The 22,892-nt window shown below is 35.6% G+C and overlaps 1 protein-coding gene, 1 non-coding gene and 1 pseudogene across 9 annotated transcripts; 2 read left to right on the top strand and 1 right to left on the bottom strand.

Moving 5' to 3' along the window:
- Nucleotides 1-391: 391 nt before the first annotated feature.
- On the top strand, nt 392-7,810 carry LOC147380950 (heterogeneous nuclear ribonucleoprotein Q-like). 7 transcript variants are annotated; one of them, XR_015174941.1, is made up of 8 exons: nt 392-851; nt 956-1,131; nt 1,286-1,371; nt 2,438-2,599; nt 6,156-6,225; nt 6,348-6,502; nt 7,111-7,194; nt 7,273-7,810. XR_015174941.1 is itself a non-coding variant. In XM_086431020.1 (6 exons), exons 1-6 carry the CDS (start codon nt 755-757, stop codon nt 7,283-7,285), a joined length of 618 nt encoding a protein of 205 aa, XP_086287146.1. In that variant the 5' UTR covers nt 392-754; the 3' UTR covers nt 7,286-7,810. The 7 variants fall into 7 exon arrangements, 1 of the variants encoding a protein (XP_086287146.1); XR_015174942.1 differs by having other exon boundaries at nt 6,156-6,231; XR_015174938.1 differs by having other exon boundaries at nt 2,438-2,635.
- Nucleotides 7,811-12,294: 4,484 nt separating this feature from the next.
- LOC147380948 ((-)-germacrene D synthase-like) lies at nt 12,295-16,269 on the bottom strand (annotated as a pseudogene). Its single transcript, XR_015174944.1, has 5 exons — nt 15,921-16,269; nt 14,732-14,951; nt 14,496-14,634; nt 13,121-13,369; nt 12,295-12,929 (listed from the first exon to the last, which is right to left on the bottom strand). The product of XR_015174944.1 is annotated as a (-)-germacrene D synthase-like (transcript).
- LOC147380949 (U6atac minor spliceosomal RNA) lies at nt 12,346-12,469 on the top strand. Its single transcript, XR_015174945.1, has one exon. It is a non-coding gene; the product is annotated as a U6atac minor spliceosomal RNA (small nuclear RNA).
- Nucleotides 16,270-22,892: the final 6,623 nt, after the last annotated feature.

Here is a 22,892-nt window from a genome sequence, read left to right as displayed (position 1 = left end):
ATCTCATCTCTCTCACTGTAACACTCACTGTATCTCTTTCTGTCTCACTTACTCTCGGACGACCTCGCTCTTTTTCTCTTTCCATCTCTCTCTCTCTCGATTGATCGATCTCTCCATCTCTCTTTCGATCGATCGTCTTCTCCATCTCTCTCTGACAGTCTCTCTCAAAGTGACCTATCAACTTCAGTCCGCAAAGGTTTGTCTCTCCTCCATTGACAAACCCCTCCAAATCTCCTCTCTGTTTGTTCTCAAGATTAGGTTTAGGGTTTCATATTTTTTTAAGTTCGTTAATAGAGGTATCAATCTGTTTCTGGTTTTTCCTGCAGTGGTTGTCGATCTGAGGACAACTGGAGATGTTCTGATACTTAAGCAAGCCAAGTTCAAGGTATTTATTCTTCCTTTCCAAATTCATATTTATCTGTATATCATCATGATTCATGATTGAGGTTTACTTTTGCTTCCAATTTTCTTAAACTGTCTGAGAATTTGGAATGCTTGAACTTAATTTTTGGAACCCTAGAATCATTTATTTCTCGATTTGATAGTTGCAAGTTGTAACAATCAAAAACCCTGGATAGATTCCAACAAAGTTTCATTATTCACTTAAATTCTGAAGAAAAATTTTGAACGCTAACCTTGATTAGAGTTAAAAAAACGGTTAATTAATCCGATTATGGCAATTAGCTGATCAGTTTAAATTGATCTTGAAAATCTTCCAGACTGGATCATTAGAAATTTCATTAATAATGTGCTTATGCCTGCTAATAACTATTGGATTGGTTTTGTGCACTTTGCCGAGAGGTCTAGTGCCATGAAAGCACTCAAAAACACTGAGAAATATGAAGTAGATGGTGATTATTATTTAATGGATCTTACATTGTTTTTTTTTTTTTTTTAATTCTATTTGTTAAGTGACTAATAGATGAAGTTGGTTGGGTTTTATTCTCATTGACAGGGCAACTTCTCGAGTGTTCTCTTGCAAAGCCACAAGCTAATTGGAAATCTGATGGAGGACTCAATTTGCACAAGTCTTCTTTGCTTCCAAGCTATCCACCTCGAATGGGGTATGGGTTGGCAGGTAGTGCTTATGGTGGCATGGGTGCAGGGTTTGGTGGTGCAAGCTTTGCTCAGGTGATTTTTTTTTAGTTCATTAACAAAAGTTGTAGCACAGTTTCTGTTTGAATGTAAATAAATAGTAACTTGTGATTCCACTTGGGACACAGCCAAGTGGAGTACTATTATGTGTTTTTTACATTTCTGATCTTGAATTATGTTTATTTTGCAGCCACTGATATATGGCAGGGGGCCCACTCCTGCTGGCATGGCAATGATGCCAATGCTTGTGCCTGATGGACGGATCAGATATGTCCTGTAAGCATGTAGATTTTCATTTTATTTTTGCATGTCTATTCATACAATTTATCACATCTTATGCCTTTGCCTCACTCACTCCACATGGGAGAAAGGCATGTAGTCAATGTTTCCATGGTCTGATCTAGTGACACAGACCACTGACAGTTATAGATATTAACATGGTCTTATAATTTTTTGATTGGATTTTATCATATTTGCATTTCTTGTTGAGAAGATTTTAAGGACTGTGCCTGAGGTGGATAAGATTTTTTTATTGATGAGGGCCAAAAAGCAATGAAGAAGCAATGGGGAGATTGAAAATTTTTTGTAGATGATTTCATCTGATATGTATAAACTCAAATTAACTTCTTAATTTCTTAATGCTCTAAATATCATGCATGTTTTACAATGTGGTTTTGTTGTTTAGATCATAAACACACAACTTTTCAAGTCTTTCCGACAAACCCATGGAAACTCCTACGAGTCTTTCATGCTCAACAAGTTGGTTCCTGTGGCGGGAAATGTTTGTGAATCCAATCTTGGAATCGAAACAGACTTAGCTGATGAGATTGCAAATGAAGTAGATATAATCGTAAATTCAGCAGTGAATACAAATTTCAATGAGAGGTCTGTCCAATATATCCTTGAGTATATATGCTTGTGTTCATGATGATTGTAGTCTCATTTTGGTTCTTATAAAAGTGAAGGTATGATGTTGCTCTAGACATAAACACGAGAGGACCTTGTCGGCTTATGAACTTCGCAAAGAAGTGCAAGAAACTTAAGCTCTTCTTGCATGTATCAACTGGTAAGTAAATGTGAGCATATGAAACTGTGCGTAGATCACATAAATAAAACCACCAAGGCAATAATAGACCCACCAACCCTACCAAGTACGTACGATAGATCACCAACCACAATCCAACATTGTTATCTTTTTTTCTATCTTTCTTTCTTTATTTATTTATTTCTTTAGTTTTTTCAATTTTCTTCATGAGTATTTATTGGAAAACACACACAACAAGAAAATTGAAATGAAATGGGTATGTATTTGTGATGGAAATATATATATTGGTCTTCACAGGGCAAGAATCTACTGTTGGCAAGACACTTACGTATTTACAAAGGCCATGGGTGAGATGATGATAGACAACATGAGATGGGAAATACCTGTAGTCATCGTCCATCCCAGCATTATCGAGAGCACTTATAGAGAGCCCTTCCCTGGATGGATAGAAGGAAACAGGTATTGGTACCGAAACCATGCATGCACAACATGAAAGTATATTGTTTTGCTTCTCGAGTAATATTGTTTATTCTTTTATATTCACTTGTAAGCCAAGGTAGTGTAGGCTTTTGATCATGCTCTTTATAAGATCAAACTGTTTGTGAAATAGAAGCCTTATATTGCTGTCTAAATGAGATTAATTCTTTTATTTTATTTTATGTTTTCAGTTAGCTTCCTTTCATTCAGTGGATACTTGAACAAGAGCCCATCATCCAAAATTGCTTAGTTTGATCATCGCCATGGTTTTGAAATACCAAATGTATTGTTTTTAATTGAGGGTATTTTATGGACTGCTTATGTGTTTGGTGGGCATTATATTATGACCTGTTTATGCCTTTCACTCAATAGTTTGTGGATTCTCGGTTACACACTCTTTTTCTAAAGTTATCATCTTCATTTCTTAGCTATGAGCACATTTCTTGGTGCTTGACATGGATACAAGGTGTCTGACATGATGCCTTTTGATCGGTATTCGTACATTTGTAAAGCGGATTTTAGATTTTCACTTGTTGCTCTTACTGGCCTGGTATTTAGATCCCAATGCTGATGTTCCTGCATTAGCGGAGTGTGTGAGGCTGCAGACTACAGTCCCCGAAGGTTATCAACTCCTAATCGAGTCCATGGCCAGTGCCTCTTGATACTGCATGCCTTCTTGCCTTCCATCGTGACTCTTGAGTGTGGCCAATTATGTTTTTTGTTTAGGCAATCTGTTTAGCACACATATTGCACTAGTATTGGTTAGACCTTAGTATCTAGGATTCCTCTAATTGTTTGTCGTTTGAGATTGCCATTTATATTGATGGATTCGATGCATATATGACACCTAGGCATCATAGGCATGGTGCCTAGGAATGGGCATGACACGCATATGCTTGTGGCACCTAGGAGCGGCAAAACACATACAAGTGAGCGAGATGAGCGCATAGATGTGGGTTACACAACTTGATGTATGGTCATGAGCAATAGAGACTGTATTTTGACTAAGTTGATGTTGATCATCGATCGATCATAGTGAATAATGTTTGTTTCGGAAGAGTGTGACCATCCATCCCTGTTTGATTTTGATAATCATTGATCAGATCAATATGGGTTTTTTATTACAAAATCCCATGAGTAGATGTGATCTTGGCCATCTTGTCAAACCTTCGGGGTTGATGGAGTCAAATTTGTCGATAATCTTTTGCATAGTTAAGGAATAATATCTTTTTAAAGCCAGCTTAGCTTACCCAAAAAATAAAAATATCATTTTAAAAGGAGTGGTGCTCATTATGTCTTAAAGCCATACCAGCAAATCAAACCTTACACGACTTTAAGCACAAAAGTTTATGGAGACCTGAACTGAAGGGGCATTAGTAAGCTTTTTTAACGTACCTCTCCTAAGTCCTGAAATTTTTTTAAATTTAATTATTTTTTGGGGTTTTGAAGTTCAAACGTATTCCAGAACTAAAGAGAAGCATTCATCAGATCTTTAATGGGGTTTTGATGAATTCTCTGATTTCTGAGGTATATGAATGAATTTTTTTGATACCATATGATGTATTGTAACGTATTGCATATCTTACAATACATTTCTACATTTTTACCGTCTTCATGTTCTTTACCTGAAGTGGTTGCAATTTGGTATTAGTTGGAATTGATATTCTGTAAGAGAGTGATTGAGCAGATAGGATTGACTCATAGACTTGGGAGCCCTCAAGGATTTCATTTATTAGAGTCTGTCATTCATTTCAGCTTATTATAATGTTTTTGGCCGTGTGATCTTCTCATTAAGTGTAAGACTCACCAATGGACTATGAATTGATGAAAGAGAGAGAGAGAAAGAGAGAGTTCACCTGTTCCGTGTCCTATGCATCAACAAGATAGATAGATGCGTTCATGTGGAGGATGCTAATGGAAACTATGTCCGGTAAGTGTTTGGTAACACCAAATTCAAGTTCCAAGTGGGGATTTGCCAAGTTGAAGAGGGCTCTGATTATATCAATTGGACACAGGACGATAGGGTTGTCCCCTGATGAAGTGAATACAAAGCTCCTAGGATGCCATGATAGGGCTGATTGCTCACCAGCTGCCAATCCGGGCCATCTTAAATGTACATTTTGCATCTACTTTATAATTCGCAGCCTGGAAGTGTTCCTCGAGTTCTCCACAAATTTTTTCTTCTTCTTCTTGTATACTGTTTGAATTATTTTGGTTTTGGATGTTAGTTAATTTTGTCTTGGGATTGTTTGTTAAACTTTGTGGAAATTTAGTGAATATACCAATCTTTGCTGCCTAACAAGTATGGTGGGGTCTTAGGAGTGAAATGTATGCTGGATAAAATACACTAGTAACCAATATCTTGAAATATCAGTAGTGTTCAGTATATCGATAAGCTGAATATCTGATTAGTATCAGATAATCACATTGTCTCCTTAGGAGAGCGAAGTTGTGGGAAGAGGTGGTGAGGCTAATGTGCGCTGAGGGTGTGAAGAGGGATGGGAAGCAGTGTAGGGAGAAGTGGGACAAGTTGATGGCAGAGTACAAGGAGGTTTCAGAAGGGAAGAGAGAACCTGCTGATAGTCCTTACTTTGCTGATATTCTCTCCATCACACGTGCTTCTCCCACGTGCCAAGCTCCCCTCGCCACCAATACCACTGCTGTGGTTGAATAGATCTATCACTAGAGAGAGAGAGAGAGAGAGAGAGAGGATGAAACCCAAAATATCTGGAACTTTTTAATGTGTATATTATATTATTATATAATTTAAAAGTGATATAAAAAATATATATAAAAGTGGGGTTTTATAAGCTGTGGAGGAGATTTGTTTCTGTTGGACTTTTATTTATTTATATGGTTAGTTGGCTGTCAGGAGAAATGGCAAGAAGGAACATTATATACTTTTCAGTGTTGTTGTCTCACAATTGCAAACTGAAGACTGTTTTGTGTACTTATTTGCTGTTAACTTTGGTTGGTGGTAAACAATGTTTACTTGGACCAATAAACACAGATTTGAGGCTCCTTTGAAGTTAAGGATCTAAAGAGAGAGTCTTTGGTACAAGTCCAGAAATCACCAAATGACTTAAATCAGTTATAGTGTTAATGAGTAGAATTATTTATCTTGGCAGAGAAACTTCCAGATTATAATTTTCTTTCAATTCTGAAGAGTTACAAATCAACAATACCATTTGTACAACAAAAGAGGGGGTTTTGCAAAAGAGTCCGCCTAGTCTTAACTAAGGAGACAATGTGATTATTGAGTCACTCCTTACAAAAGTTGTAAGATGACAGTTTGAGGATTTTATTGATGACTACAGAATATGCATATTTTTGTGTGCGTGTGTGTGTAAATTTTTTGATTCTAGCATATGGTGACTCTTTTATGCAAGCATATATAATACAATTCCTCCATCCTAATTTTGTAGAAATAAATGCAATTTTCTTGGAATTGTTGGCTCTTCTTCTATGAAATTATTAATAAGTGATTGTTACTAAAATTTTGAAAATTTGAAATTACCTTGAGTTATGTACCTTGCAGTATGATCTAAGTAAGTTCTGCCAATTCAATACTGTTTTGATGGATCATGGTGACCCTTCAATAAATACTGGTAGCTGTGTGTTTCAACCTCTCAACATATTTTTATTAGATAACATAAAAGCAAGTAATCTTTGTGTTCATATACACTTCTTGTTTAAGTTGTATTGTTTTTTTTTCTTAACTGAATGGCAGTATTGACGGCGCCATCTAAGAAGCTTGGTATTGCATTGCATGATTTTGTCATTTTCCCACCTCGATGGTTGGTTGCTGAGTATACGTTTTGCCCTCCATATTACCATCGCAATTGTATGAGTGAATTTATGGGTCTAATTTAAGGCAAATACGAGGTAAAAAAAAAAAACTACAGTTCATGACTTCTGTATATAATTTTATTATTAAGCTTGTTGTTTATGAAAGAAGATGACTCACTCATTAGTTTGAAAAGATGGATGTAACCCCTCATTTTTGCCTCATTGGCTCCTGCCATCCAATCTTTGTTGTCATTTTAAATGGCCAGGAAAAAACTTAGTGATGACTCCCATGGTTTTAAAACACGTTTTGATGTCTCATCTCGTCCATGAACGAGACCAAGTCACCTCGGATGAGTTTTTCGATAAGTTTGAGTCGTCTCGTTCAACGATGAGAAAAAATGAACTGTGGTTTTAAATCTCGTCCGATATGCTTGACATGTCTATCCATCTCATTCATGGATGATACCGAGACATATCGGATGAGTCATCTCAGTCTCTGACGAGATTTAAAATCATGATGTCTCCAACAAAACTCTACACATCATTGATTTAGATCATCTAACTGGGTATTGTTTCATTCAATGATATGCTTGTTATATTTTGTGGAAAATTAACATTTTGAAATGTGAATTTTCCAAACATAAGGGATTCTACTTTGTTCAGTTTTTGTATTCACACAGATAACCTTATTGACCTCATTGTAGGCCAAAGCTGATGGATTTCTTCCAGGAGGGGCAAGCCTTCACAGTTGCATTACGCCCCCCAGTCCTGATACCAATTCATTTGAGGTATAAAACTTGTTCTAATCAAATTGTAATTAACTCTGCTTCACTTTGGATCCTTAATGTTCACTTTATTGTCAACAGGCCACAATTGTGAACGGAGAGAATGCACCACCATTTAGAATAACTGATTCCTTGGCTTTCATGTTTGAGTCAAGTCTGATACCTCGAATCAGCTCATGGGCTGTCAAGTCTCCCTACATGGATCACAACTACTACCAGTGTTGGATTGGACTGAGCTCCCACTTCTCTCAATTACAGAGAAGGTGAAATTAATGGAGAAGACGGCATTGGAAAAGGATGCTTCCGTTGGTGCAAAATTTCGTTACGGCATAGCTGTTGATCTAACTGCTGGAAACATCTCTGGGTTGAGATGTGCTGTAGAGTATCTTGAGATGAGAGAAGATTTAGAAGAAGGAAATCTTATATTCAAGACCGAAGCTTTTCTAAGGTCTTGTAAGAAACTTTAGACCTCCTAATATGAATTTTGGGTTGTTTAGTTTAATTTGGAGCTCGTTTTATGATTTTTATTTTTCTGATTTTTTTTTATTATTTCGTTCATTGTGATTGGTGAATTAGAGGACTGTGATATTGTTTGTTAAACCTCCAAATTCGACGGTCATACTTTATGAAGTTTTTTTTTTTTTTTGAAGCCCATTCTCCAATAATTTGATAGTCCAAGGCCATCAATAAAAAAAATTCTACAAGAGAATATTTGACGGGAGGGTTTGTCAAATTTCTCAAAATTTGACGGGTTAAGACAGTCAAATATGGGCCTTTTTCACATAGTGCTACACCTCTTCTACATAACAAAAGTCCTCATGAAGTCCTTTTCCGCTCCCAACCCACTTACAAGCACTTAAGGATCTTTGGTTGTATGTGTTAAGCCCACAACACCTTTCATAAACAGAAGTTTGATCTCTGAGCTCGACAATGTATCTTCATAGGCTATCCCTATGGCCAACGAGGCTACGAAGTTTATGACCTTGAAACCAAACAAACATTCATCCACTGTAATGTGCAGTTTCAAGAACACATTTTTCCATTTCACATAGCTCAAACAGCCACAAAAGAAAATATTGTCATCCCATTGCCTATTCAAGACCAACCTCCATCACAGCTCAATACCCGATCTACCCTTTGGCATAATGCAGCTGTCATGGACACAAACACCACCATCCACCCATCCCCTACCGGTCTTATTCCTTCAATAACTACACCAATTTCATCCCTAGGTCATGTTTCCTTTGTTTCCACCATTAATGGAATCCCTAATCCTCTTAGGTGTTCCACACAAGAACGAATTCCACCTCGTTATCTTGCTGATTTTGAATGCTCCGCTGTTGCTCAATGCCCATCTCCATGATCCTTTGACAAACTAGCTAAAATAGGTACTCCATATTTCTTATCCAACTATTCATGCTATTCAAATTTATCCTATTCTTATCATGCATTTTTCAATGCCATTACTTCTGATGTTAAGCCTCACACCTTTACCAAGCAGTTAAGGAGGCCCGTTGGCAAGATGCCATGCCTCATGAGATAAAAGCGTTAGAAGAGAATCATATATGGACTCCTACCTCTCTACCACCAAATAAACATCCCATTAGTTGCAAATGGATTTACAAAATCAATGCATGTTGATGGTACAATACAACACCGTAAAGCCCGTCTTGTTGCTGAGGGATACACCCAACAAGAAGGCTTAGATTAGCATGAAACTTTCGCACCTGTTGCGAAATTGGTGATTGTTCATTGTCTTCTCTCTCTTGCCATTTCAACTGGGTGGCCTTTGCATCAATTAGATGTCAACAATGCCTTTCTCCACGGTGACTTAGAAGAGGAAGTCTATATGACTCTTCCTACTGGATTCTCACAAAAGAGGGAGCCATGAGTTTTCAAGCTATTTAAGTCTTTATACAGACTCAAGCAAGCTTCTCGTAATTGGTTCACAAAATTTTCTGATACTTTGCAAGATTAGAGATTTAAATAGTCCATGGCTAATTACTCGTTATTCTCAAAACTGTCTCCCTCTAGTAAGACTTTTGTCTTCATCTATGTTGATGATATTGTCATCGGTGATGATCCTCAAGCTATTGCCCAATTAAATGAATTCTTGCGTAACCGATTTCATATGAAAAATCTTTGTACTTTGAAGAACTTTCGTAGAATTGAAGTAGCCCATTCCAAACAAGGCATCTTTCTTTGTCAACGGAAGTATGTTGGACATTTTGACTGACATGGGCTTATTGGGAACAAAACCATCTAATTTTCCTATGGAACAACATTTACGATTGTCTGACAAAGGAGATTCTTTATCTGATCCATCACAGTATCGTCAACTCATCGACAAGTTGATTTATCTCGCAACAACCGAGCCTGATATTATCTTGTCAATATATATCCTTAGCCAATTTATGCACCAGCTTAGGAAACCTCACATGGACGCTGCCATACATGTTTTACAGTATTTGAAAGGCACTCCAGGAACCGGTATTCTACTCTCTTCAGCCAGTGCATTACATCCCATTGATTAGTGTGATTCTGATTGGACCAGCTGCCCTTCTTCCCATCATTCTACTATCGGTTGTTGTATCTTTTTTTGAGATAGTCCTATATTGGAAAATAAAGAAACAAAATACTGTTTCTCGTTCAGCCGCTGAAGCAAAATACTGTTTCTTGGCATTCCTTGTGACCAACCAACTACTCTTTTTTGCGACAACCAAGCTACTCTTCACATAGCTGCTAATCAAATCTATCATGTGAGAACCACACACATCGAAATTGATTGTCATCACATGTGTGAGAAGCTCCAAACCGACATTTTACAAACCAGTTATATATCTACCCATGATCAACTAGTTGATGTGTTCACTAAAGTTCTTGGACGTGATCATTTCCATCGTTTGATAAGCAAGTTGGGCATTTTTAATCTCCATGCACCAACTTGAGGGGGTGTATTAGCATGATCAACCAATCTAGCAATATCAGACCTCACAAGACTCCCTGTAATCAAGGGAAAATTCTATTGTAATTCCTATATTAATATAGGCAATCACTATTGGAAATCTCTGCTATAATTTCCATATGTGTATAGGAATTCTTGTTGTGGTTTCTATAATTGTATATATCTCTTCAATCAAGAGATTCATTTTGTATCCATACTTGTATATATCCCAATTGTAATGGAGTGAAACTTAACATTTTTCAAACTTTACATGGAAAGACCTAAAAACCTTTGAGTTGAAATCACCTACCACTAGAAGATTATCCAATATGTCAATTGCATTCTTTAGGCCATCCCATAATTGTCTACATTCTTGGATCTCACAAATTGCCTAGATAATGCCAATCTTCGTTGGAACATTCTTCATTCTTGTTGGGCTGGGTCTACCTCATGTGGGCCACCCAAGAGAAATAAGGGCAGAAGCCCATTCAACTTGAAAAAAAAGAAAAAAGAAAAGAGAGTAGTTGGTTCTTTAGTAGGGGCTGTTGTTCTTGGATTTACAAAAAAAGAGAAAAAGAAAATAACAAGGTTGAAAGAAAAAGAAAAGAAAAGGGATGGACTTTGGAGAGTTAGGGCAAGAAGATCAAAAGTCAAACTTTGTCCGATTTGACTCAAATTTGGAATGAAGAATCCTTGCAACAATCTCTACAACTTTACCGATTTATTTTTTCAGATTAGGTTATCTTTTCATCTCTATTGAGAGATTTCATTAGTGAGACTTAAACTTTCCCCTTTTTTGTTTCTTGTGGAATCCATCTTTATTAGATGATGTTTATTGTATTGTTGAACCAAAAATAGGTATTCTTAATGTTTATTGTAATCTTGTGAGTCTCTAGATTGATTTGAGAGAACTTTGGTGTAACCCATTATTGTTGATAGTGGAAGATTTGGGTGTGGACTACCGAGACAAGTCCCGTGGTTTTTACCTTTACTTTGAAGGGTTTTCCATGCTAAAAATCTTGTGTTATTTGCGGTTGTTTATTTTGCTTAGTTGGATCATCTTGCACTTTGAATTGACATTATTCGGTATAATGGTGGTGTTGATATTGGTTGGATATTTTTAGCTTATTTTTGTCACTCAAAGAGGGAAAGAGTTTAATTTTCGCTGTGATTATATTACACGTTGTATGGTAGTTTTCCCAACAATTCTAACTCCAAGATCAAGCACTACCAGTACTTAGCACAAGCTTTATTTCGGATGCATCCTTGTACCATAAAAACCAGATATATAAAAAACTTAGCCTCTTTTTATTTGAAAATTTTATCCTGAATTTTTTGAAAATTTGACTCATACCTTGACATGGGTTCCAAGATGGCCATGAATAAGGGATTTAAGGCATTCTTATTTTCTTCAATTGAATTTGGGATGAGGAATTCAAAATTCCTCTTACATTCCAAACTAACCCAAACATGGAAAAACGATTTAGAGGGGATTCTTCGATCGGGTCTTCTTTGGCAAACCCATGTTCAACTAGGACCTTCTACTGATTATTTTCTTCATTTGTTCGACCACTAGCTGTGTCTGGGTTATAGTACAACAATTTGACATCGAACTCAGAGAAAGATTCCTCATCTTCAAACCCATGAAATATCCCAACAGTCGAGTTCAAGTCACCTTTAATAGCATTGTCCTAAGTCTGAACCCCCTCAATTAATAGAATCGGATAGGGTTGTGAGCTTGAGAAGGATTTTTGCTCGCCATTCCCTCTTGAAAATCCATTCGGAATTTCACATTCTTTAACTGTTTACTGAAATAATTAAAGTGGGGAAACATTTACTCTATTATAAAATAGGAATTTTCCCCCAATTTAACCAAAATATTTTAATTAAAAAAATGGTTACTTACCTATTTCTGAATTAAAATAAAGAGTGTATCGTTTTCGAAAAAAAAAATTATTTTTTCTCTACCGTTATTTGGGAATTTCCCTAGTCCCAACTTGGATGGGTAGGACTGGATACGATTTCATCATTGTAAAGTAGGATGTATACCCAATACTCTTGTATTTTATTTCGTAAATTAAAACCATTGCACTTGCTAAGCAAACATAAAAAATAAAGAAAAGATATGCACACTAGCTAGGAATTATCACTTTTAATAATTGTAGAAGAAGCTATTTATTGATAAATCTTGACTGAATATTACATGAACTGTGTTTGTAGAAAGGAGGGACGGTTGGCATCTCCCCTCACAGGGATGAGAACAACCTTTGGACGCGTATTTATAAATAATATTACATCAACCAAGATATGGAACTAACTTAATACAAATATTCTAATTGATATATTCTAAATATATCATTCTCCATCACAACTTTCTATTTGTAATTAGATATACTGACAGTGATACAATGTATCTCATGCACCTTAATACAGTACATTTTTATTCTCCAACAATAATAACTTAGAAAAGTCGCTAGCTTACAAATTGAACTTCCTATTATGGAATGCTAATAGGATTAACAAACAGTGAGGTAATGTTTTCTTTGGTACAACCGGTTGCATTAGTGTATCCTTCCTCTCGTCGGAAAAAGACTTCTGCCATACGTGCAAAGTTGAGAATTGGCTTAAGGAACACTAGAGGGAATGGATTTTGTATGAGGCATTCTTGATTTAAATCTTTCCATTCAATTGTGATAAGTTTTTGTATCACGTCGCATGCCTCTTTCTCTGTAACGCCATGTTCTACCATGTAGCTCGCAACACTCGAACCAGCTGCGCCTCTAGCTTTTTCAATCTTCATTTTTTTGCAAAATAGACATTAGATGCCATGAGTGCATGCATGTTGTATATTCGATGCATTTTTTACAAAAATAATGGATATGAACACAGTGAAAATTTATGGTTGTGAGTTTCACAATTTTCAACTCCAAAGTTTTGGTAAATCAACCTACATTTTAACCAAATTACATTAGAGATATGTCTAACCTCATCAGTAAGCATGTCGTCAAGGAGTCGACCAATTTGAGCAGCAGACACAGCTATTTTGGGGACACTATTGATCCAATCAAATGCTTCCTTTGTTGCCACTTCTCCAATGGCAATAAAAGCTTGGACACAAAGCATAGGGTACGCAGTGGACATTGTAGCAACATTCAGATATTCGTCAAAAGTTGGCGCGTAACCTGTATAATACCAATTGGCTTCTTGAAAGCTGGCTCTAACCCACATTTTCATCTGGTATTTAATGTAACAACACTAAATATGTCAATATAAATCTAAATGCCATTGAAAATTAAAAATAAAATATGTAAAAGTTGGGGTACCAATAAAAGTAAAAGAAAAAAGGTGAGTTAAAAGATATCCCTCCCGTCTTTGATCAAATGACCTAGATCTTCTTCTCAGAGACTACTGTAAATGACCTAAATGTCCACATTTACATCCTCTAACCAAAAAAACACCTTGATTTTCTCAAACCAGTCATCTTTCAGATGTTAAATAGCCAATCTAGTCTTAAATATTCCATTCATATTTGATGTCTTGTAGAAAATCCTTGATTTTTCTACCCAAAATGCCATCGTTCTACTTCTTGAAAATTCTGTCAAGGGGTATCTGTAACATTGACCAAAACGTGGAAGTGGCATGTCATCAATTTGGAACGTAGGGGTATCTCTACTATTGACTAAAACATGGGGGAGGGGGTGCTTTCTTCCCCCTAGTTCTACTCGGGGATAAATTCAGAGATATTTACGAAAACCTGACCAACTTTTGACAAATTTACAATTCAGGTTTACAGTTCATTTTAATAACCAAAACATCAAAGGCGACTATATCGAAGGTTTTAAAGTGACAATTTTGCAGGTCTAAAGTGACAATCTCGCAGTGACTATCTCACAAGTTTTACTACATTTAGTAGGATCATCACTATACAAACCAGCAGACTGTCCCTTTGGGGAAAAACCAGTGAGTTTGTCACTTAAAACCTGCGATCTCGTCACTTAAAAAATCTGTGATTTCTCACAGTCACGTTTTGGTAAGTAAAATGCATAATTACCTGAAATTGTAAATTCGGCTCACGAAATGGTAATTTACCATAAATTTAACAATTTATGTAAAAAAAATTTGTAGTAAATTTAACTTTATATCCCTTTGATTTCATATTAAGGAATTCAGTTAATATTTTAAAATCAAAGGAGTCTAAAGGAAAATTCATTACAAAACATTGTACACAGATACATAAATTTATTTGGATACATAAATATTTTAAAATCATATCAGAATTCTGATTAAGTAATTTTTTTTAAAAACTTTTAATCCGCCTGCATAAATAATGGTAGTTAAGGTGGAATTATATATGTCATACCGATTCTTTTGCGTAGTACACACAGAACGATCTTCCTTCCTTTATCATCTCTTCTTCAAGTTCTTTGAAGATATCTAATAATGCTTGATAACACACAGACATGTATTCTGGTAGCTTATCTGCGGCCGCAACATCCCACCTAAAGAATTTAATTGGTTAATTAAAATTCTTGGCCAGAATGGAGATTTCTGATTTTCATTTAATAAAAAAATAATTACCATTACTTATTTACAAACCTTTCAATTGCATCTGAAAATAATTGAAGTTCTTCAAAGGTACCATACATGTCGTAAACATCATCGATCACAGTTGTAATTGAGATCATTTTGGTCATATGTACTCTAACCATGGAGTATTGGGGCTCAAAATAAACCCCCAATATCCAATAATAACCCTCCACCAATCTATCTCTCGCAAAAGGTACCTTTGTTTTAAAGTCGACATTCATTCCACCACCTACCAAGCAAATATCAATGAATCCCAAACATTACACACAGAAAATTAACTGTTTTACCCAAATATATAAAAGTTTTTTAGGTATTGGCTATGATTTTAAAATACTTATATATAATTTAGACTATTCTACAAAAACATGCACTGTAAATTGAAAAATTCTCAAAACAATAGACTATTCATTTTTATTCCAAAAAGGGTACAGTACCATTTTCATAATTAAAACATTTTGGCTAAAGAGGGAAAGAAATTTACTGTTTTATAAAGAGGAATTTTATTTTTAACCATCTAGATGAAATAAAAACCGAAAAAAAATATTTATTGTTTTATAAAATTGAAAAAAAAAAATCTCACTTAAACCAAAATATTCTAGCTCTGAAAATGCTAATTTACTGTTTTTGAAACTAAGATGAATAGTCTATTGTTTAGGGAATTTTTACAATTTCTCCACTTTTGGGAATTTCCCCTTCTGTGTTAAAAAAAAAAAAAAATCTTATAGTGAATTCAGCTTAATTCATACACTTTTTGTTTTTCAAAAAAATATATAATTCAATAATTAAGAATCGTGATAATCTGACTACCCCACGTGGCAAACTCAATCAACTACCTTGACGTGACAAGTTCAGGAACCGTAGATCTGCACTCCTCAAGATACACGGCTGCACTTCCCCATAAAAATTCTCTCGAGGAACGTGTATCCCTAGGAGCGTGGATATATGGTTTCCAAACTTGTCACATCGGGTAGTCGATTGAGTATGCCACATGGGGTAGTCAGATTATCATGACTCATATTAAAATCATATCAATTACATAATTTGATCAAAAGTTTTATTCTTTTATGTATTTTTCACCCGAAAATTAATGTTGAGAAATCATCCAAGGCCTCTTTGATAGATCATTTACCAAACATTTTTCTAATGATCCTTCTCTATGAGATAGTCTAAGGTGACTAATAATTAATGGAATAATTACCTTGAGACATCCTTCAGCTCTCTCTGATGCAAAGATTGTAATAGATTGAAATCCAACTTTGCAAGTTCTAGCAATGAATCATTCCTTGTTGTTTCTTCTTCATAGATAGAGATATATTGCCTCGCCTTTAGTCTTGGCATACCTCTGTGAAATGGTAAATATAGCGCATGTTCGACTTCCTCCTTAAGAGGAGAGCTTAGGTGAGTTATCATGGTCGTTATGGTAGTGTGTAGTTGTGAAAATGAGGGCTTCATCCAGTATTTCTTCTCCTTGTACACTAAGATATGCAGCTTCATATAGATATAGCATGCCTCTTGCATCGTTAACTAAGTCCTGTTTGAAGCCACCTTCGGCTATCTATCAATATTTTTCTATGCCCTCAAAATGAACTTGACCAAGGCACAAATAAAATGAATACAAATTAGGGATGCATGTTGGAAGGTTGACCTAGGCTCAACTCAAGTGGCAAACCCGAAATCGAGTTAATAAACTCAAGCAAGCATTAAGCTTGACCTCATTAACCTAAACTCAACCTGAGCTTGAGTTTCTAAACTCGGATTGAATTTGTTGAATGGGTTGGGCTTGTTAACAAGCCAAATTTTGTTTTGATTAGTAAAAAAAATTTATATCTTAAACAAGAAATAAAAAATAAAAAAAAATCATCGTTTAAAAATATGTAATTAATACAAAATATTTATATATTATACCGCCTAGGGTTCGGATTGAACTGGTTTCTTAAACCCAAATTAACGCCGGGTTTAGTTGTTCTAACATAGGCTCTCCGCTCATGTTCTACATAACTAGGCAGCTCGGATCCACACAAGTTGCCGCCTTAATACAAATATTTTTTCTTTTCTTTAATAAGCGTATTATAAACATGTATGAGGATCAAGAGCCAATTAAATGGTTGTCATGTTTCATCCTATATGGGTTAGAAGTTTTGAAATGGGCTGATTTTTTTTTAGGATAATCTCTATGGTGAGGAGATCATCCTCACTAAAAAAATCAGCATATTCTAAAACTTCTAATCCCAGTTTACAAGTTGAAGAACTGTGGATTGTTAATTTTTTTGTAAACCCTTTCTAATTGGATTAGAAGTTTCGGGCTGGACTGATTTGTTGTGAGGATGATCTCCTCATCATAGAGAACCCCGAGCATAGGCAACAAATAAATTCCAGCTAAGCAAGAAATAAATAAATAAGGGGTTAGGATCGATCTCGACCATTTAAAATCATGATTCATTAATTGGGGTGTGATAAATAATTTAAGAAATTGGGGAGTAATAATAAAAGTTGTGGTGCCAATAGCAACTCGTAAATTAATAGAGTGAATTATCGAGACTAAGGGGAATACGAATTTGCTGTTAAGGAATTTATGTGGTAAGCTGATAAACCAATAGCATGGCCCCACATGTCATTGGATTACATGTTTTGAAAGTGGGGATGATGCTTTTTCTTCCTTTATATATTTTTTTTCTTCTCAAAACCTGTAATTATTATATATATGGACTAATCCATGTGGTTGCACGCCCCGACAACCCCACAGAAGTTTCCCGACGCCCAACAAGGTTAATACACCTATAATTGGTGACTCAATACACCGATCAATGAGGATTCAGTGTATCTCATGCACTATACTGCATTGTATTTTAAGCTCTATAAGGCTTACCTGAAGACACATTATACCCTTGTAAACGTAGCAGAAAAAAACGAAGCGCAATGGTATAGAGATCATCATCATCATCATCATAGAGGTGATTAGTGAGGGCATTATATATAATTTGTAATGCCTCTTCGATCTCCTTTTCAAAGTGATATGCCACACCGAGATGTTGGATAGTGTTGATCAAGTTCATTTGTTGGAGGGGATTTTCAGCAGCAGCTTGTAAAAGCTTCTTCACCTCTTCTTTCAGTACTTCAATTGGTTGTATTGTCTGTGTATTGGATATCTGCATATATCGATAACAAGAAGGGAAGAAAAAAAAAATTATTCTACCAAATGACTACTTGTGGTATACTGTTAACCCTTTTAACTACAATTATGATGATTAGAGTAAGAAATTAAAAAAACAATAAGAATTATTTAAACTGATCTTGGCGGGTGATGAAGAACCATGCGTGCTCACCATGTTATTGTCGTGGGTGACAAGAGGAAGTGATCACCCCATATAGAAGGATGATAATTTGCAGATAGACGGATCACCTCCTCTTTCTTATTCTCAGGGGAAATGGGAGAACAAATCAACGGTGAACTCATTCTCTATATGCAAGAAATCTCTCTCTCTCTGTCTCTCTCTCTCTAAAATTAAGCTGTACAAAATGAAAGGGTCATTCTTCAATTTATAGGAGTGAATATTGGTCATCACGACATCATCATCTTGATATATGGACATCACCAATTAATTAATTCCAGTCTAACAACAGAAAAATATTGAGGAGACTTGTTAAGGTAAAGTTGTATGGTTTTAAAACACGATATTTCATGTTGTGCCCATCGATGCAAGTTGATTCTGTCGAGTCTACTTGTCTCGAACAAGATAAATCAGTTTAACTTGGTTTATAATATTTATTAATATATATTTATATTCAAAAAAAAGTCATGCTGGGGGTGACAGAAAGATGACAAAATGATGGGGATGTCGCACACATTACCGCAGATGCTTTCCGCGAGATATGAGTAAAAAGCATCAACCATTATGTGTGCCTCACCTCTGTGTCTCCTTTTGGGTCATTCCAGTATTTTCATTAACATTAAAATTGACATGGATTCTCACATTCCTGATGTGGACGTGCACACATAGCCATAGATGGTTTTTACTTGTATCCAGATGACAAGTGTCTATAGTTCCGTACATACATCCACATCAACAATGTGTAAATTGATGTCAATTTTAATGTTACTTCCGCATTTTTCAAATTATATTTATCTTCCGTCACAAAATGGTACATTTATTTAATAAAGAAATATTTAAATCATTAAAATAATTATCCAACGCATGTAAAAAGATGATTACTATCCAAAAGAGATGATCCATGCACGGACTATACATATCCCACTCACTCTTGAATGATCCTAAGGTGACCTGAGCAAGTTTTGCTGTTAATAGAGACAATGTCATTAATTCAAAGAATAAGTTTGACTAGCTAGGATGGGATCAGCCATAAAAACTTGAGTCGTGCTGGAGCACTGGATTTATTGTGATTCTCACAATTCTGACACGGACATATATACATAACCATAGATGATTTTTACTCGAATTGCTCACTAGGAAACAAATCTATGATTATGTGCACATCCCACATCAAACTTGTGAGAGTTGCAATAAATACTTTGTGTCATTTCAGCGTTTTCCTAAAACTTTGCAGACTAGAAGGACATAAGCCCACCGTACATTGAATTTTATATATAATAATCATTAATTCAAAGAATGCATTTGACTAGCTAAGAGAGGGTCCTGCCATAAAAACTTTAAAGACTTACATTAAATTATATATATATATATATTATATATATAGAAATGTTCAGCACCAACACATTTGGCAAAACATTTTTAAAAACATAGGTTAGAAGTTTTGGAATGGGCTGAATTTTTGTGAGGATGATCTCTACGGTGAGGAGATCATCATCACCAAAAATCAGCTCATTCCAAAACTTCTAACCCCATCAAAAATGGTTTAAAAAAAATGGACGATCCACGATTTTTCAACTTGTAAACATGGGGTTAGAAGTTTTGGAATGGGCTGATTTTTTATTAGGAGATCTTCCTCACCAAAAATCAGCCCATTCCAAAACTTCTAACCAATGTAGGACAAAAATGGTTGGCTAAAATGTTGGCCACAATGTTTGGTGCTGAACGGGGACCATATATATATATAGGGAAATGTTCGGCACCAAACATTTTAGTCAATCATTTTTGTCCTACATGAGTTAGAAGTTTTGGAATGGACTGATTTATGGTGAGGATGATCTATGCGGTGAGGAGATCATCATCACCAAAAATCAGCCCATTCCAAAACTTTTAACCCATATAGGACAAAAATGGTTGGCCACAATGTTTGGTGCTGAACGGGACCCATATCTGTATATATATATATATAAGAAAATGTTCGGCACCAAACATTTTGGTAAACATTTTAGTCAATCATTTTTGTCTTACATGAGTTAGAAGTTTTGGAATGGGCTGATTTATGGTAAGGATGATCTCTGCGGTGAGGAGATCATCATCACCAAAAATCAGCCCATTCTAAAACTTTTAACCCATATAGGACAAAAATGGTTGGCCACAATGTTTGGTGCTGAATGGGACCCATATATATATATATACATATATATATATATATATATATATAATATATATATATATATCTATATATATATATATCTATATATATATATATATAATATATATATATATATATATATATATATATATATATATTATAATATATATATATGTATATATATATATATAGGGAAATGTTCGGCACCAAACTTTTTGGTAAACATTTTAGTCAATCATTTTTGTCCTACATGGGTTAGAAGTTTTGGATTGGACTGATTTATGGTGAGGATGATCTCTGCGGTGAGGAGATCATCATCACCAAAAATCAGCCCATTTCAAAACTTTTAACGCATATAAGACAAAAAATGTTGGCCACAATGTTTGGTGCTGAACGGGACCCATATATATAGGGAAATGTTCAGTACCAAACATTTTTGTAAACATTTTAGTCAATCATTTTTGTGCTACATGGGTTAGAAGTTTTGGAATGGGCTAATTTATGATGAGGATGATTTCTGCGGTGAGGAGGATCTCTGCGGTGAGGAGATCATCATCACAAAAAATCAGCCCATTCCAAAACTTTTAACCCATATAGGACAAGAATGGTTGGCCACAATGTTTGGTGTTGAACGGGACCCATATATATATATAGGGAAATGTTCGGCACCAAACTTTTTGGTAAACATTTTAGTCAATCATTTTTGTCCTACATGGGTTAGAAGTTTTGGATTGGGCTGATTTATGGTGATGATGATCTCTGCGGTGAGGAGATCATCATCACCAAAAATCAGCCTATTCCAAAACTTTTAACCCATATAGGACAAAAACAGTTGGCTAAAATGTTGGCCACAATGTTTGGTGCTGAACAGGACCCATATATATAGGGAAATGTTCGGCACCAAACATTTTGGCCAATCATTTTTGTCCTACAAGGGTTAGAAGTTTTGGAATGGGTTGATTTATGGTGAGGATGATCTCTGCGGTGAGGAGATCATCATCACCAAAAATCAGCCCATTCAAAAACTTCTAACCCATATAGGAAAAAAATAGTTGGCCAAAATGTTTGGCGCTGAACGGGACCCTATATATATATATATATATATATATATATATAGGATGGCGTTATTACGACCCCCTTTGCGACACACCATTTTGTCTTATATGGGCAAAAATGTTTGGAATGGGCTGATTTTTTGTGAGGATGATCTCTATTGTGAGGAGATCATCCTTGCCAAAAATCAGCTCATTATGAAACTTCTAGACCGTCCAATTTTTGTTGAAAAATTATAGACCGTCCAATTTTTGTAAATCAATTTTGATGGGGTTAGAAGTTTTGGATTACGATGATTTTTTTGCCAGGATGAACCCCTCATCACAGAGATCATCCTCATAAAAAATCAACCCATTCCAAACATTTTTGCCCATATAAGACAAAATGGTGTGTCGTAAAGGGGGTCGTAATAACCCGACCCATATATATATAGGGAAATGTTCAGCACCCTACACTTTACCTACGTTTTACCAAACATGTTTTGTCCTACATGGGTTAGAAGTTTTGGAATGGGCTGATTTTTGGTGAGGATAATTTCTACTGTTAGAAGATCATCCTCACCAAAAATCAGCCCATTCCAAAATTTCTAGCCCCATGTTTACAAGTTGAAAAATCGTGGACCGTCCATTTTTTGTAAACCATTTTTTATGAGGTTAGAAGTTTTGGAATGGGCTGAGTTTTGGTGAGGATGATCTCCTCACCATAGAGATCATCCTCACCAAAAATCAGCCTATTCCAAAACTTCTAACCCATGTAAGGCAAAACACGTAGGGTAAAGTGTAGGGTAAAGCGTAGGGTGTTGATCGGGATATATATATAGGGTCCCGTTCAGCACCAAACATTTTGGCCTACCATTTTTGTCCTATATGGGTTAGAAGTTTTGGAATGGGCTGATTTTTGGTGAGGAAGATCACTACGGTGAGAAGATCATCTTCACTAAAAATCAGCCATTCCAAAACTTCTAGCCCCATGTTTACAAGTTGAAAAATCGTGGACCGTCTGTAAACAATTTTGGATGGGGTTAGAAGTTTTGGAATAGGCTGATTTTTGGTGATGATGATCTCTTCACCGTAGAGATCATCCTCACCAAAAATCAGCCCATTTCAAAACTTCTAACCCATGTTTTGAAAAATGTTTTGCTAAAATGTTTGGTGCTGAACATTTCCCATATATATATATATATATGGGGGTGGTTCAGCAACCCTAAAGTTTGCCAAACATGGTGCTAAACATTTTTCAAAACATGGGTTAGAAGCTTTGAAATGAGTTGATTCTTTGTGAGGATGATCTCTATTATGAGGAGATCATCCTCACCAAAAATCAGCCTATTCCAAAACTTTTAACCCCATAAAAAGTGATTTATAAAAATTGGACAGTTCACGATTCTTCAACTTGTAAAAAGGTTAGAAGTTTCAAAATAAGCTGATTTTTAGTGAGGATGATCTCTTCACTGTTGAGATCCTCATTAAAAATTAGCCTATTCCAATACTTCTAACCCCATCAAAAGTAATTTACAAAAAATATTTGGCACCTTGTTTGGCAAACTTTAGGACTACCGAACCGCTCCCTATATATATAAAAGTTCTCATTCGCCTTTGTCTTATATGACTTAAAAGTTTTGGATTGGACTGAATTTTTA

This window comes from Akebia trifoliata, unplaced genomic scaffold, assembly GCF_017979445.1.
Source record: "Akebia trifoliata isolate Shusen 1 unplaced genomic scaffold, ASM1797944v1 Contig00861, whole genome shotgun sequence".
Taxonomy (NCBI): Eukaryota; Viridiplantae; Streptophyta; class Magnoliopsida; order Ranunculales; family Lardizabalaceae; genus Akebia; species Akebia trifoliata.
This window is presented reverse-complemented; position numbering and strand designations above follow the sequence as displayed.